Genomic DNA, 14,949 nt, shown 5'->3' with positions numbered 1-14,949 from the left:
AGATGCCTACAGATTTCTCCACCCCGACCCCATGGCAGACTCATGAAACCAGCAAGAGCAGGCGGGGTTCAGGGCAGCATTCTGTGGGCACCTCCTCTGTCTTCACTTTTAACACATCATGTTTGATCTTTGCTGCATAGTAGAGGGTTCCTGCCACTCTGATTGATGACACAGATCTTCAAAGGAGCTGTCATCCCTAGAGGGAGGGAAGATTAATCAAAGCTGTTCCCAGGGGGGTATCTATCCACTGATGCTAGGCCCTCTGGGACCCCTCCGTCCCTCAGCCAGGTCTCTGTAGCTGCCACCATTCCGCCTGATCCTGGAGCCCTTTTGCTTCTCCACTTAATCTGGCTTAGATGTGAAGAAATCTTTTTTTCTATTGTTACAAGACAAGACTATAATTTTGTTTTGTTTTAGGAAGCTAAGGGGGGAATGGGCTCAGGAACTGGAAGACACATGATGGGTTACAGAGCATCAATCCTAGTGGAACCACAATCTGCCCCATAACACCATACCTGGCTTGGCATATCAGGCCCCACCTCAGCCGCCAGGACCCTGTAGCTTTCCCTACTCCCTGACCCCAGATGAGGAAGGCAGATTCCTACTGGGCCCCACACATTCTCCCCTACCCCGATCTAAGGTCTTCCCTGGTGGCTCAGCGGCAAAGAATCCACCTGCAATTCAGGAGGTGCGGATTTGATCCCTGGGTCGGGAAGATCCCCTGGAGGAGGAAACAGCAACCCGCTCCAGTATTCTTGCCTGGGAAATCCCATGGAGAGAGGAGCCTGGCGGGCTATAGTCCATGGGGTCACAAACAGTCAGACACAGCTTAGCCACTAAGCAATAACAACCCCGCCCCAGGCCTCTGACACCATCTGATTGGGTGCTGCCCACAGCCTCCCAGAGGACTTTAACATTGGCCTGTGACAAGGCTTTTCATGGTTAGCCCCTGCATGCTGCCCTGACGGACATTTTTATTCTGCCTGAGCTTTTTCCCCAGAGCCCTGTATCTGTCCTTTTTCTAGGACAGAAGAACACAGCTTCTCCCCATCTCACCTGCCCTTCTAGTTGCCCCATCTGCCAAGTCTGAGTCCAGCCTGAGCCCCACCTCTTGCTCCGGGTAAATTGGTAGCTCAGAGTTCCTCCCCACTGTCTAGCGCAGACGTCTGGCACAGATTTAGTGTGTGAGGAATGTTTGTGGAACGCAGGCGTGGATAACCAGCCCTGACTCCAAGCAGCTGACCCCCCCACCCGACCCTCAGTCCCAGGACCCGATGATGGCTCCATCTCTGATGAGTCATTTTACTGATTTCGGAGGCTTTGTAATGCACCCCTCTGAAGTTCAGAGCACATTTAGTGTGTTTAAATGAGCATAAGGTACCATGGCTACAGCCTGAAGCTGTCTTTTATCATCTGAAACCACGCAGCCAAGGGTGCAGATGGGCTGAGAGGACGCCGGGTGTGGCTCATGGTGGAAGCACCCCCAACTGAGATGACGGGCCACCAGCCACATGACGGACGGGGTCTTCACCAGGGAAGGGCCTGGGAAGGAGGGAACACCCGCTCAGCAGCAGTGCTGGCTGGGTGTTCCTACAGCCCTGGTAGAGCAGAGACGGTGTGGGAAAGAAAGCCCTTTGTGGACCCCAGCTTAGGTTGGCAGTATGTGTGTGTGTGTGTGTGTATAAGAGTGAGCAATAGGTGAGGGCTGCTCCTATGGTGTGCCTACATGCACTGCAAGGATTTAGGGTATGACGTGGATAATTCAGTTTTGGCTGCAGTCAAGAATTCTTGCGTGAAGGTGACTGGTCCCTGCCCAGTTATCCTGCCCCATCTCTCGCCCCCTGCCCACCCCACCCCTACCCACTCCAGCTAGAGTGAGTCCCACACTCTTACACACGGGCTTGTGCCTGCCAGGCTCTCAGTCAAGCTCCTGCTCCCCTTTCAGACACACCAAGCGCCCTCCTGGATGAAGCTTCTCTGACCTAGACCTCCTTCCTGGTGGAGTTGGGAGTTCCTTCCTCTCCATGGTCACGTTTATGCCCAGTGTTAATATGACAGGTTTCTGTGTGTGCGTCCTCCACACAGGGACGTGTCTTCCTATGCTCTCTCCTTGCCTCAGCACCTGGCACAGTGCCCAGCTCAGGGTGGGCACCGATGTCTGTGCCTGGAGCACGGCTGCCCAGAGCATGACCCCTGAGGGTGGAGGGAGGTGACTGCCATCTGCAGGAGGACAGGGCTCATCTCCACATGAGGCTCTGGACCCTGTCCCAGGACTGTGTGCCCAGGCCCAGAGAGGATGGAGGCCCTAGGTCTTGTTGGTTAGGACTGCTGGAGCTGGCCAGGGAGGTCACCAGTGACATCTAGTGGTCACAGTAGGCTGCAGCCCCACAAGGGTTTCCAGAAGGTGTGAGTCTGAGTGGCATGATATATGCACTACACTGGGCTTCTGAGGGGCTCCCAGCCAGTGTGACATCTCCAGAGCGGCAGGCCAGCAGTGCAGGGCAGGACCTAAGTTGTAGGGTGCAAGGACAGAGGCCTGGAGAGAGGCTTGGCAGCCCACAGAAGCTGCAGCCACATCCCGGGGCTCCCAAGGCCTGCTGTGGTCCCCTGCCCTCCATCTGCTCCAGCTCCCTCTCCCTGCCTGCCCAGGCTTGGGCCTATCTGCCTCAACCTCGGCCCCTAAAACAGTGTCAGAGGGCTTTGGGTCCCCACTGGAGCAGCCACAGACCACTTGGGTACGGCTGCTGAGACAGCCAGTGCCACCCAGTGGATGAGGGACGGATGATGGGCCTCATTTACCTACTGAACACCTGCGTGCCAGGCATCCTGGAGAGCCCCCAAGGCCAGGGCCACCTAAAGAGCTGCCTGCTTGGTCCCAGGCCAGCCCTCACTGGCCTGGCCTGAGCAGCTCTGGGAGACCCCTCCTCAAGGGGCAGGGGTTCCCTGATCACTGCTACAGACAGCGGCACAGACTCCACAGTGGTGGCCTGAGGGCAGGTTCAACGCGGGGCTGTGTCTGGGGACTGGCCTGTGTTCTGCCTGCCTGCTGGTCAGCTCTCTCCCCTGCGGGCCTTGCAGAGCGCCGCGTGTGTGCTCAGGAAGTGCTGAAGGTGGGGCTGCCTGGCATGGAGGAGGCAGGGGCTGCTGGAACCAGGACTTCAGGCTCTCCACGTCTGAACTCCACTTTCTCTGCTAGTTTTTCCCGTGAACCATTTCCAGACTGTAAGGCAAGGGGAAGAGGGACACTGTTCTCAGCAGGGAGGCCTGCAGAGGTGTTCACTGTCCTTTCTTTGCAGTAACAATTCCTTCCCGTTTCTCCTTCTCCCCCTCCTTCCTTTCCTGGCACAAATGTCCTTTTGTCCCTTCTCCCTGCCGCCTCTGCACGGCTCCTCTGCCTGCCCCTCACTCCTCTTATCCCTCTGGACTCCTCTCCTTTCTGAGCATGGTCTGTGCTCAGCCCGCGCGTTCTCCACCCCCTCCTCTCTCCACTGTTTCTGTGGTTCCACCTGCCTTCCTTCTGCTTGCTTTGTCTCCATCCCCCCATTTCTCAGTATCTCTCAGTCCCCTTCCAGCTAGCATCCCGTCCCCTCTGCCCCACCTCCCCTGGAAGGCCAGCTTGACATTTCTAAGTGTAATAATAACTTGATAACTTACCCGGAGAGCGAGGTGGGTAGGGGCATAATGTCCCTTGCTCATGAGCCTTTGGAGCAGCCGCAGTCAGTGGTTGTAGATTAGCCAAAGCTCAGGGCACCGCCACTGCCAGCTGCCAACCAGCATCTCCTGGCCCCTTCATGCCCTTGGCCTGCTGGGTCTGCAGAGGCTGCTGGGCTGCCTACCTGTGCCAGCAAGAGGGCTCAGCCCATTTGTGGGGCATCACACATGGGCATGTAGCTTCATGCAATGGAGTCTTCCCCTGACAGTTGGGGGTAACAGCTCACATTTCCAAGTTTTTATAAATACACACTGAATGTCTTTATGGGTCAGGCACTGTGCAGGGTCCTGGGGGCATGACCTGTCTCTTGAGACCTTCACAAGGGAGGGGAGGCATTAGAGGAAGCAAATGAGATTCAAGGAGCAGGCTGCTCCAGGTGGCCCCAGGCTGACCGCTGGACGCTTGGCTTTTATCCTACAGAGTTCAAGCCCTTGTGTGCCAATGTCCCAGAGTCCTACACCAAGGGCTCCAGGCACCCAAGTGTTCTCCCTCCCCCTCCTCCTCTCCTGAAGACTTTATGCTGGTTTTCCTGTGACACGATTGCACTTAAAGTTGTTTGTCAGAGGGGCTGGGACCCACCACTGACCAGCGTTCTCTCTGTACACATTTGTTCCTTTCCCTCAAGTCACAAAACCCACTCATTCCCACTAATCTTCCTCCCTAATTATGGCAATCGTTGTCTGATTGCCTGCTCTGATTACACAACTGCATTTTCTCATGCTAATTGCATAATGAAGACAAGCAATCGCCTGGGAAAAAATTATGAAATTTCCAAGCTCCAAATATGATTTGAGGGCCCAACAAGGTTCCTCCATTACTGGGGAGGGCAATGGGGGCTCCAACACAGAGGGCAGGGGTCAGTGGTGACCATCTCTCCTAAAGGGGACACGCTAATTCTAAGGCATCTGTCCTTATGGCCCCCTAGCACACTGGGACTCTCTAGATCAGGAAGTGGATTTATGTGACCCAGCAGCTCTGGCCCTTGAAGCCTTGGTCACAGAGGTGCCAGTCTGCAAGTGCCCACTAGCTTTGAGGAGCCAGAGTCTGAGCTGTGGTCTCACCTGTTTCTAGAAGCCCAGGCCCAACCTTTCTTCCCCAGTGGCTGGGGCAAGTCCAAGAGGTCTGGCTGAGGCAGGTAGCTGGCTCTCTTCTTCCTCCAAGCCCAGGACTCGGGCTCCTACTCTTTCCTCATAAATTCCATAGCCTGGGAGAGAGATTGCAGGCCACTCCCCTCCCCGTTTCACTTTCCTTCCATCTCCAGCAGAAGACGACTTAAATCTTGCCCCCAGGAAGCCTTCCTAGGTTAGCTCTGCTCTGGGCATCTTTCACAGTAGCTCCCCCCACCACAACCTTGTCTGTCCCATGATTTGTCCATCACAGGGTCCTTCCTTCCAGAGGCTAGGAACTCTCAGACGGCCAAAGGGAAACCTCATCCATCCTCAGCTCCCTCAGCAAGACAGATGTCCTGCCATCATGGAGTCCACGGGGCCCCCATGCACTGTATGAACATCTGCAATTTATATCTTATTTCAAATGCACCAAGGGAGGTGGCTGTTTAAAGAATACTATAGAAGATCCTTTGGTAAAGCCTGCACTTTCTGATTTATTTTTTTATGTAATTTTGGATTTTCATTTCTCTGGGGGAGATGGAGAGGCTACAAGCAGGTTCATTCGCTTCCACAGCCTGCTGTTCTGGACCCTGCATCCGCCTGCACGGCTCAGCATGTTGAAATTTATCATCTGCATTCAACAAACATGTATGTGAGGCCTTCTGTGTACCAGTCTTTGTGTGCTGGAGGCAGGGTTACAGAAACAGATGAGACCCATTCTCTGCCACTGAGAGTCAGTGAGGGAGACACAGATATGTATAGGTACATCAACACAAGTAATGTTCAAGGAGGGTAATGGCTGCACAGAGGCAGGTGGGATTACCTTCACTTAGGACTGGGGAAAGTAGGGAAGGCTTCATGGAGGAAGTGGTTTTTAACCAGCATTTAGAAGGATGAGCTGAAGCATTCTAATGAAACAGGTTAAGTAGAGGAAAAGGCTGGTGGGTGTGGCTGGAGTGGAGGATGCCAAGTGGGGAAGGCTGAGGGGAAGCAGAGACAGGTCATGATGCCCTTGGATGCCAGGCTGAGGAGCTAGGTTTGATTCCAAAAGCAAAAGGGTGAAACCAGATGGTGTCACTCAGAAGAGTGCCGCCCAGTCAGCTGCCCCTTCCCCACCTTCCTCCTCCTCTCCTCTCCCGACCACAGGAGCCCTCTTATTATTTCTGTTCTTCCTTGGAACAAAATCCAAAATCTGCCCTTCCTTTGCATCTCCACCAATCCCAGCCCAGTTCAGGCCCTCACTTTCTTCCAGCCAGTGGCTCAGAATTCATAGTGCATCTCTTCCTCCCAGTCCCGCCCCCTCGGGGCCATTCATTCTTGGGGTGAGATTCCTGACTTTTTAGCTTAGTTTCTTGATGGACTAGAATTTGGTCACCTGCTGGAGGTGAGAACAAGGGTTTGGAGGAAGGAAGAGGACAGCTGAGTCTGTGGCATTCGTGGGTGTTTTCTTCTGCTGTCCAAGGTTGCCAGAGTCAGAGGAGGGGGTGGAGGCAGGCGCAACCTGGGTAAAGAATCAGCCCAGTGCTGTGGAAGGGTGAGGTCTGGAAAGTCCAGGGCTGTTGGCAACAGTCTCAATCAAGTGTAGCCCAGGCCCCAGGGAGAGTAAGGAAAGGGGGAAGAAGAGGGGAGAAGAGGAAAGAACAGGTTCTTGCTGGGAGCAGCCGTGGAGCACAAAGTGTCAGGGAGAAGTGAGTGCACCCCTGACAATATTCCCCACCAGCTGTGGGACGTCAGCCAGGCCTCCACGCTCACTCATTTCCAAAGTGCACCCATTGCCTTCCTCATGGACTTAAATGTGTTAGCACATTCACAGGGCTCAGCCCAGGAGACCTTCAAGTTGAGGAGAAAACTACCGAGGCCACAGAAGTTGCTGACACCAGAGGCCCCAGCACGTTCCTTCCTTACTGGCCTCGGAGCCCCGGGCACCCTCGGGCACACAGAGGGCACCGAGCAGATGTCGCAGGAGGCCAAACTCGTGTGTCACCGCTGGCGGTGACAGTAGGCAGCCCCACCATCTCCTCTGGCAGGTGGAGGGTAGGACAGTACCTGCCCCAGAGGCCGGGAGGATTCACTAAGGTTGGCCCTTGCAGCAGACGCTGCCGGCGGCCCAGCCTGAGCCCCTCGGCACTCCCAGTTGCTTAAGATGTGTTCCGGCAGATTCATTTCTGCAAAAGGGGCTGGGCCCCAGGTGGGGTTAGCTGGCTCTGAAATTCAAAGGTCATGAGGGATTTTTTTAGGTTCTAGGGTTTTAGTTTGTCTCAACCCATGAGAGGAGAGTGTATCATCCCAGGTGGTCTGACCCTGGGGTGGGAGCGGCTAGCCGCCATTGCCAGGTTTTACAGTGACTTCTGTGTCCTGGCGCCTCCCTCAGGTAGTCTCATTCTTTTGGTTGAGTGGGCTTTAACTGCGCCAAGAGAGAATTATGTGTGAGTAGGGGATGGGGGTGAGATGGGAGTGGAGAGAGTTAAAGTTACTGCCAGCTCCTGCAAGTCTCTGCCGAAGGGTCTTCTTTGGTCACTGGAGCTGGCTCTGCACGCATTCAGACCACAGGTACCAAGTTAGCACCCCTCTGACCAGAGGCAGGACTGAGCACACACGGATCCAGCTTCTTTACTTCCCCGACGCACAGCTGGTGTATTCCATGCGGCCTCCCAAGCTGCCGTTGGGACTAAGAGCTCCTAGTTGACCACAGAGGCCATCTGCACACTGATGCAGTGTGGGCTGCCAACCCTTATCTGTCTCGCTTTCTCACCCCTGCTTACAGGAGCATCCTGGGGTTACCTCCCAACTATGTATGTGCTTGAAAATCCCTGTCTCTGTGTCTGGGAAACCCAATCCAAGAGGGCGTGTCAAGTGTGTGACAGAAGGAGGACCCTTGATAAATTAGAGCAGGAAGTGTCTATCATGATATGATCTCTCCTTGGGGATGGGTCCCGGCAGAAAGGGCATGAAATAGTGCTGAATGAGGCAACGTGGGCATGTTTCCTTCTGCTGCCCTGTCCTTTGGACCCTCCTGTCACACCCTCCTGCTCTCCTTTCTCCTAGTCCTATGTTCGCTTTCCCGACCCTCCTTTTTTCCCCTCTTCTCCCCTCATTTCTCCTCTAAAGGAGGAAGGAATGTTCTGTGTCCCAAATGCCCCTCTCATTTCCCTAAAGTCCCACTCTGGAAATGAGCCCTCTGATAAGCGGCATTGTGACATCACCATGCATCAGCCAATGGCTGTCCTCTTGGGCCCGGCCCTCGGCCTCCTGGGACCACTGCCCTCCGTTGATAAGGAGAAGCCACACACATAAACCTTCTCCTACAGAACCCCTTCACCCTCAGGGCAGCCGCCAGAGCATGGATCCCTCCTGAATCTGCTGGCAGCCTGATGTTCCTCACAGTCAAGCTGCTCCTGGGCCGGAGATGTAGCCTGAAGGTGTCAGGACAGGAGAGCGTGGCCATGCTGAAGAAGCTGGTGTCCGAGCGGCTGCATGTGCCAGAGGAGCAGCAGCACCTGCTCTTCCGCGGCCAGCTGCTGGCAGATGACAAGCGGCTCTCCAACTACCGCATTGGGCCCAACGCCTCCATCAGCATGGTCATGCGGCCCCTGGAGAAGCCAGCGCCTGAGGACACCCGCCTGCCCCAGCCCCTGTGGCACCACCTGGGCCAGGTCCTGGCCAAACACTTTGGGCCCCAGGACACTGAGGCAATGCTGCAGCTGCTGAGGCGGGAGCACGAGGAGTGCCTGCAGAGAATAAGCCTGGGGGACCTGGAGCAGCTGGCACGGTACCTCCTGACCAAGGAGCCACTCGCACAGCCCACTGCGGAGAGGGAGCCTGAGGTTCTGAGTCCCAATAAGGAAAAGGAAAAGGAGGCTATTCAGTAACCAGCTATCCTGCTTGTTTGCACACTCAAATTCACCCCGCCTCATCCTTAAGTTTTCCCCAGTGACTCCCCACAAGTTCTTGCTGACATAGATGCATCTTTACCCCTTTTTGAAATTTCAGAGCAACTGGAGGGATTTGGGGCCTTTTTCTCCTCTCTTGGGCCTGTGAGTTCCCCTCTGAAACCCAGAGGGATTCCCTCCCCATCACTAGAAGCGGCTCTGGTCGCTCCACGGACAGCCCAAAAGGGGTGGTCACAGGCTGCCCCCACCCTCTGCCCCTCTGGGGGGGCAGCTCCTCCTGGGCTGGGCGGCTTTGCCCCTGCTTCTCCAGCAACAGCCCAGGCTGTCAGCACACCTCCTGGCTCAGAGTCTCCGTGTCTCTAGACAGACTGTCTTTCTCCTTGGGGGCAGAAAGACAGATAATGTGAGTTCATTTCTTCCATCCCCAGGCCATGGCGCCCACCCCCAGACCTCCGATGGCCAAGGGGAAAGCAGTGCCTGGCAGCTAGCACTTGCCCTCTGAGAGAGGCTGTCCCTACTTTCTGCCTGCTCGTGCTTCCACAGCGTAAGGGGCAGAGGCAGCAGAGGTAGGAGTTGGGGAGGGCTTCTGTGTGTAGGCCTGGTGTTCTCAGGGACACACACACATGTGGGAGAGCAGGAAGCCGAGGCTTAGGCTGAAAAGGCAGTTTGCATCGTTGCACACTCACTGTGGTCAGCGTGAGCAGCACAGGGCCGCGCCCCCCTGTGCCCTGCCCCAAATCTCATCAATCACTGGGGCTCACTGAGCCCCCATTTCCTGCCCATCACTGCCCAGGCTTCCTGGGAGCAAAGAGAGTACCAGTCAGGGCCCTTGCTCTCACAGAGCGTGCAGCTTCGGTGGAGAGGTCATACGTGTGACAAGTAAAGCAGCAACATAAAACCAGACTGCAGCCCGTGTGACTACATGCCCAGGTGCCAGCCACCACCTTGCAGGGCGCAGTCCTCACAGACTATAGAAAAGCCAGGCCCCTTTCTCTGTTCTGGTGTGAGAAGGCCCTCGCCAGGGGCTGAGGGGCTCCCACAGCCCGTGTGTGAGAGGGCAGGGCACTCACCGAGAGCCTGGTGCTCTGAAGTCCTTGCAGTGCTGTTACGCAGTGGGTCTGTGGAGAGGAAGGGAAATGGATGAAGCACAATCTAGAAAGGAACTGGAGGCACCCAAGTTCCAAAGCTTCCCAAGTGGCGTTAGTGGTAAAGAACCTGCCTGCCAGTGCAGGAGACATAAGAGACACAAGTTCAACCTCTGGGTCAGGAAGATCCTGTGGAGGAGGGCTTGGCAACCCACTCCAGTATTCTTGCCTGGAGAATCCCATGGACAGAGGGGCCTGGTGGGCTGCAGTCCATGGGGTCACAAAGAGTTGGACACGACTGGAGAGACTTAGCACACACAGGCATACACAGGTCCCTGGGAAGCACCCTGTCCTTGGCTTATGGGGCCCCCACATCCTATTTGTTGGGGTGTATTATAGTAATGTTTACTTACCCCATAGGTGTTGAAGATTACAATTGAGAGTAGGGTGGGATCAGCTACAGGGCAGGGAGAGACTCCTGAAACTGTGTCTCTGCCATCGGGGGGTGGGGGAACCCCAGCTTCTTGCTCCTCTCTAGGTCCTGCTCCCAGGTACCCCATCCTCTGCAGGAGAGACCTCCTGATGGAGCTTCAAGTATGTTCATGCTGGGTTGTGCCACGTATGGAGGGGGACAAGCCTATTATCTTTACATTAGGGGAACTAATAGCCCATTTCCTGGAAAATCTGTGAGTGATAAAGATAAGTGGGCCGTTTTATTCCTTTTGTCAAGAGGAGCTGGCACAAGGGGATGGGGGACGGCTTTGTTGTCTCCCTGGTTAGTGGGAGTGTCGGGGCTGGCCAGGAGCAGCCACCTCTGCTGCTAGTCCCCAGCGCTGCGGGCGAGGGACTCCAGGCCCCACATGGGAGGAAGGAGAGTTGTGCTGCTCTGGAGTGCCTGTGATGGTCTCCCACTTCTGACTCCACCCTTCCTGGGGGGGTGGAAGCTCCCAGCCCTCCCCACAAAGCTGAGCCCAGGGGAGAATGCACTGCCTCGTGGAACTGAGCAAGAACTTGCCTCTGTTCTCTCTCCCAGGGATATTTTATTCAATGCTGCATTTCCCACTGTGGGGTTTGTCCCCTAATGGATGAACTTACAGGTATCAGGGAATATTGGGAGGCTGGGGGCAGAGGGGCCACTCACACTCCTGCAGTGGGTTAGAATCCTCCCCAGTGTGGAGAAACTTGGCTCCTATCTTGCCCTGGAGGTCCTTCCTTGTCTCAGTTTCACCTCATTTCAAAGGTGAATTAGAACCTGTGCCAGCAAACCCACTGAAGGCTCCCTCCTCTGCTGTTATCATCTGAGGAGCCATGGGAATTGGAGGGGGCACTCTTCTTAAACTGCAGCCTTGGGCATGTAGCCCTGCCACTTCCCCGCAGCATTTCTCTCCTGCCACAAAAGGACACACAGATCCCTTTAGAGGTAACCGCTTTGCTCAAGTAGGACTCATCTCAGGGCAGCCACGGCATCTGGGTTTCCAACTTTGTATTCTCAGCCACATAGAAATCTGCCTTCTCCTCCAAGCTCCTTCCTGCATCGCCACAGGCCAACAGCCTCTATCCTCTGGTCCCTGGCGAAATCGTCTTTCTGATGGAAACAGGAATCACACCCTGGTTCACGTGCTATTTCATAAGTCCTTTATTCTTTGATGATACAGGTTTATGGTGGTCTTAGCATGGGCTATGCTTTGTGCTGGGGATCTAGGTTGGGCTCCCTGAGAAGACAGTGTAGGGAGAAGTGCGACCCTGCTGTCCCTGGTTTCTTGGTGCAGCAGAGGGGCTCACGGAAGCCCCGCCACATAGCCTAGGATTGAGATGTGGGGATGTGTGTGTAACTGGCCGCATGATTTTTACCCTTTGCCCTGAGTGGTAGGGCTGGGAACAGTCTGTCAGGATGAACATTCTTGTAGATGTTGGTGAAGGAGAAGGCTTACAGTGTTCCCAGGGCTCCAGAGACGCTGGATGCCTGATGCTACAGTAGAACCAAGTCACAGGTCTTGCCCACATTCAGAGAAAGGGAATCTCACAAAGGGCCAGACACCAGTGGAGGATAGGGAAGGGGAAAAGTTGAAGGGTACCTCAGGGACTTTTCCTGACACCCAGGGGTCTGCACATCACACTTGGAGAACTGTTGCTTGGCTCAGCACAGCCAGCATCTGACCTGGCTGGGTGCCCCATGATACCCAGAGCCATGTGACATACCCAAGGAGCACACCGGCAAACAAACAGATACCCCCTCAACACCTCACACCCATAGGGTGTGGTCTGTAGTGGCAGAACCAGGTTTGCAGAAATGAGCTTTAGGCTCTGTTCCACTTGCAGTGTCTGGGTTCACACCTGGCCTTTTGGGGTTCAGGCTGCTGGAGCCCAGGCAGTCCAGCCAGAAGATCCCTCACAGCAAATGCAAGGACAGAAAGAGGAGACTTTGCAGCGCTGAACCTAGGAGTTCCTAGGGCTGCAGGACCAGCTTTGCGCTATCCAAGCGATGCCTTACATGGTCAGGACCCAGGTGCTCACAAGACATGTAGGAACATGAAAATGGCCATGTGGGTGTACACACTTGTGTGCTGGGTAGCAGTTGGGCCTTGCAATGGTGCTCCACACTTGTATTGACATCAGCCCCCTCATGTCCGAGGGCAGAGACTCCTTTCTCTGTGTGAACTCTCCAAGGTGGCAAGCTTGCTTCTCACTCAGGCCAGGCCTGGATCACTCTCTCTGGGCTCTGAGCTGGGCCTGGGTGGTTGTGGTGTGGCCAGAGGGCAGGCTGCCCTGTGCTCAGGTCCAGCTGCCGAGCAAGCTCTAGCTGGTGGAGATGGCTGAGGTGAGAAAGCTGCAGAGCCAGGTCCCGGGCTCCTGGAGCAGATGATGTTCCCACCAGCTGCCTTACCCTGCTCCTCCCTCTCGAGTTTTCCTTCCTCCTCCCTTGTCCTTTCTGCTTTTATTCCTGTACCTCTTTTCCACCCTTTCCCTCCTGTTCATGACCACATTTGGGGCTGAGTTGGCTGCATTGTGTGGACATCTGGGCACTTTTTGGCTCTCCCTCTAATCTTTAAGTCTCTTTCCATCCACCCCTGCCCAGCTTCTCTTTCCTCCCATCCATTTCATCCATACTCACCCTTCTATTAAACCCCACCAGCCCTTCTCCCTGTCCTCCTGTGTGCTCTCTCTTGTATTCTTGTATCTACTGACTCACCCATTAGATAGGCGTGAACAAGGACTCAGAACCCTCTGCCTTTGATGATGTCCCCGCCCTCCACCCTACCTGTGCACAGGTGTGATATTAATTCATAGACATAGCTGTCCAGGCCGGTGCTCAAGCACGATGCGAAATGGCTTCATTGCATGCATGCACCTTTTTTGCTGACGTAAACCCCCAGACACACATCCAGAGAAAGGGCACAGGTATTCGCACATACGAGGTTGCCACAAACAGCCTTGCTCAAAGATGGACGTGCTGCCAGGAAGGCAGAACTGCCCAGGCAGGCGGTCAGGCAGTGTTGGCCAAGGTGGCAAGCTGCCTCTCACAGGCACTGTGGCCAGCGGGTTGGGTGCTGGTTCCCTGTGCTTCCCCTCACGGCTCTGTCTGGGCCAGTCCAACTGTACTGGCATCCTCGTTCTCCTTCAGCTCTGCCTCCCTCTCGGAGGTGGCTTGACTCCTGTGGGCTCCAGGACTGTAAATCCCCCTCAGGAACAGACTGTAACCCAAGGAGCCGGCAGGAAGCCCAGGCTCCCAGCATGCTCCTACCTCCTTGCTCTCCACCACCTCCGACTGCACTTCCCATCACAGTGATTGAGCGGCTCCCTGGCAGCCTTTAGTGGCTCCCCCTGCCCTTGTAGATGGGTGATAAATCTGAGGTAACTACTGTCGGTTGCTGGCCATAAACCTGTCACGGCCTGCTGCAATGGGGTCAGGCCTGCCTGCAAGGCCTGGCAGAGTTGGTCTTGTCAGCCAGCTGCCCTTGGAGAAGTCCCAGGGCACCCATGCCTGGGATATTATTTATGAGCCTCAGACTCCAGGATCAAAGCTGCTGTCCATCAGATAGAGCAGGAGGGAGGCCCTCGGAGCCCCCTCCTCAGCCTCTCCTCTCATCTAGATAATTTCAGGCCATTGCCACTACTTAAACTTGAGTGACCGTGCATTGGAAAAAGCCCTGGTCCTCTCAGGATCCCCTGAACCCCCTTCCACTTTATTTCCCTGACCAATTCCCAGTGTACCCCCTTACACACACACACACACACACATGCTCGTGCATGCACGCGTGCGCGCGCGCACACACACACACACACACATACACTAGAACAGAGTCCACACACTGGATTCTGAAAGGCTTTGGTGACAGAGTTGGGGCGACAGAGTGGGCTTTAACCTGGAGGGCTGTCTTTCCTGATCACTGCTGCCCCTCTCTCCAGCACGGCCTGCCTGAAAGGAGGAGTATTGGGGTGCTCAGACCCCAGGACTTTGTCCATGTGACCCTGACATCACCAGGAAGAGAGTTTGGGGGAGGACGTGCATTCGTCTTACCCAAAGGGAGGAGTCTCTCTACAGCCTTTGCATCTCTCTGTGTTGGCTTATTTCCTGGGGCATTGTAGCCCCAGACACCCCTCCTCTGTGCTGTGAGTCTGGCAGCCCGTGATGAGATGGAGGTGGATGATGAGAACAGTGTGAGGCCTGGAATCTGAAGATTTGAGATTGAGCTTGAGATACTCCTTTAATTGGGAGGTTTGGTTTCTTGGTCTGACTCATCTGTTCAATGCCCTCTTTTGGGGTAGTAAAGAGCACCCAATATATGCGAAGTGTTTTATGAACCCTAAAGTGCTCTGCAGAATTAAGGCTTATTCTGCCCCTGCCCTCCACCCACACTGATTTCTATTGCAGTCAGCAGAATGCACTCTGACCAGTTCATACCTAAAGGGGTGTATTGCATGGAGGGGTTATGGTTTACAGGATCCCTGGGAGGGCCAAGTGACCAGGTTCGGACACTTAGCCAGGAGGGACACCCAGACTGCCATCTCACCTACCACTTGGCTCCTTGGGTTCCAGGGATGATCCAGAGTCCCCACGACAGGTGCGCCCTGGACTCTGCTGTCTTCAGCCCCGCTTTGAAGAGCTGCCTCTTCTGAGCTGGCCCACTTCCACCTACAAGTACCAGGGGAGT

General features: G+C 55.1%; 2 protein-coding genes across 3 annotated transcripts in view; both read left to right on the top strand.

The window, feature by feature from the left end:
* The window catches only part of SLC6A17 (solute carrier family 6 member 17), a 133,864-nt gene that overhangs the window by 36,333 nt on the left and 82,582 nt on the right, over positions 1-14,949 (top strand). The window lies entirely within an intron of this gene.
* UBL4B (ubiquitin like 4B) lies at positions 6,836-9,132 on the top strand. Its single transcript, XM_044944574.2, has one exon. The coding sequence runs from the start codon at positions 8,193-8,195 to the stop codon at positions 8,688-8,690; it is 498 nt and encodes a 165-aa protein (XP_044800509.2). The 5' UTR covers positions 6,836-8,192; the 3' UTR covers positions 8,691-9,132.

This window comes from Bubalus bubalis, chromosome 6, assembly GCF_019923935.1.
Source record: "Bubalus bubalis isolate 160015118507 breed Murrah chromosome 6, NDDB_SH_1, whole genome shotgun sequence".
Lineage (NCBI taxonomy): Eukaryota > Metazoa > Chordata > Mammalia > Artiodactyla > Bovidae > Bubalus > Bubalus bubalis.
Note: the sequence above shows the minus strand (reverse complement) of the source record. Positions and strands in the feature narration are given on the sequence as shown.

Bases quoted from the DNA above. Each gene is read 5' to 3' on its own strand.
- UBL4B (XM_044944574.2), top strand. From the start codon at position 8,193: ATGTTCCTCACAGTCAAGCTGCTCCTGGGCCGGAGATGTAGCCTGAAG.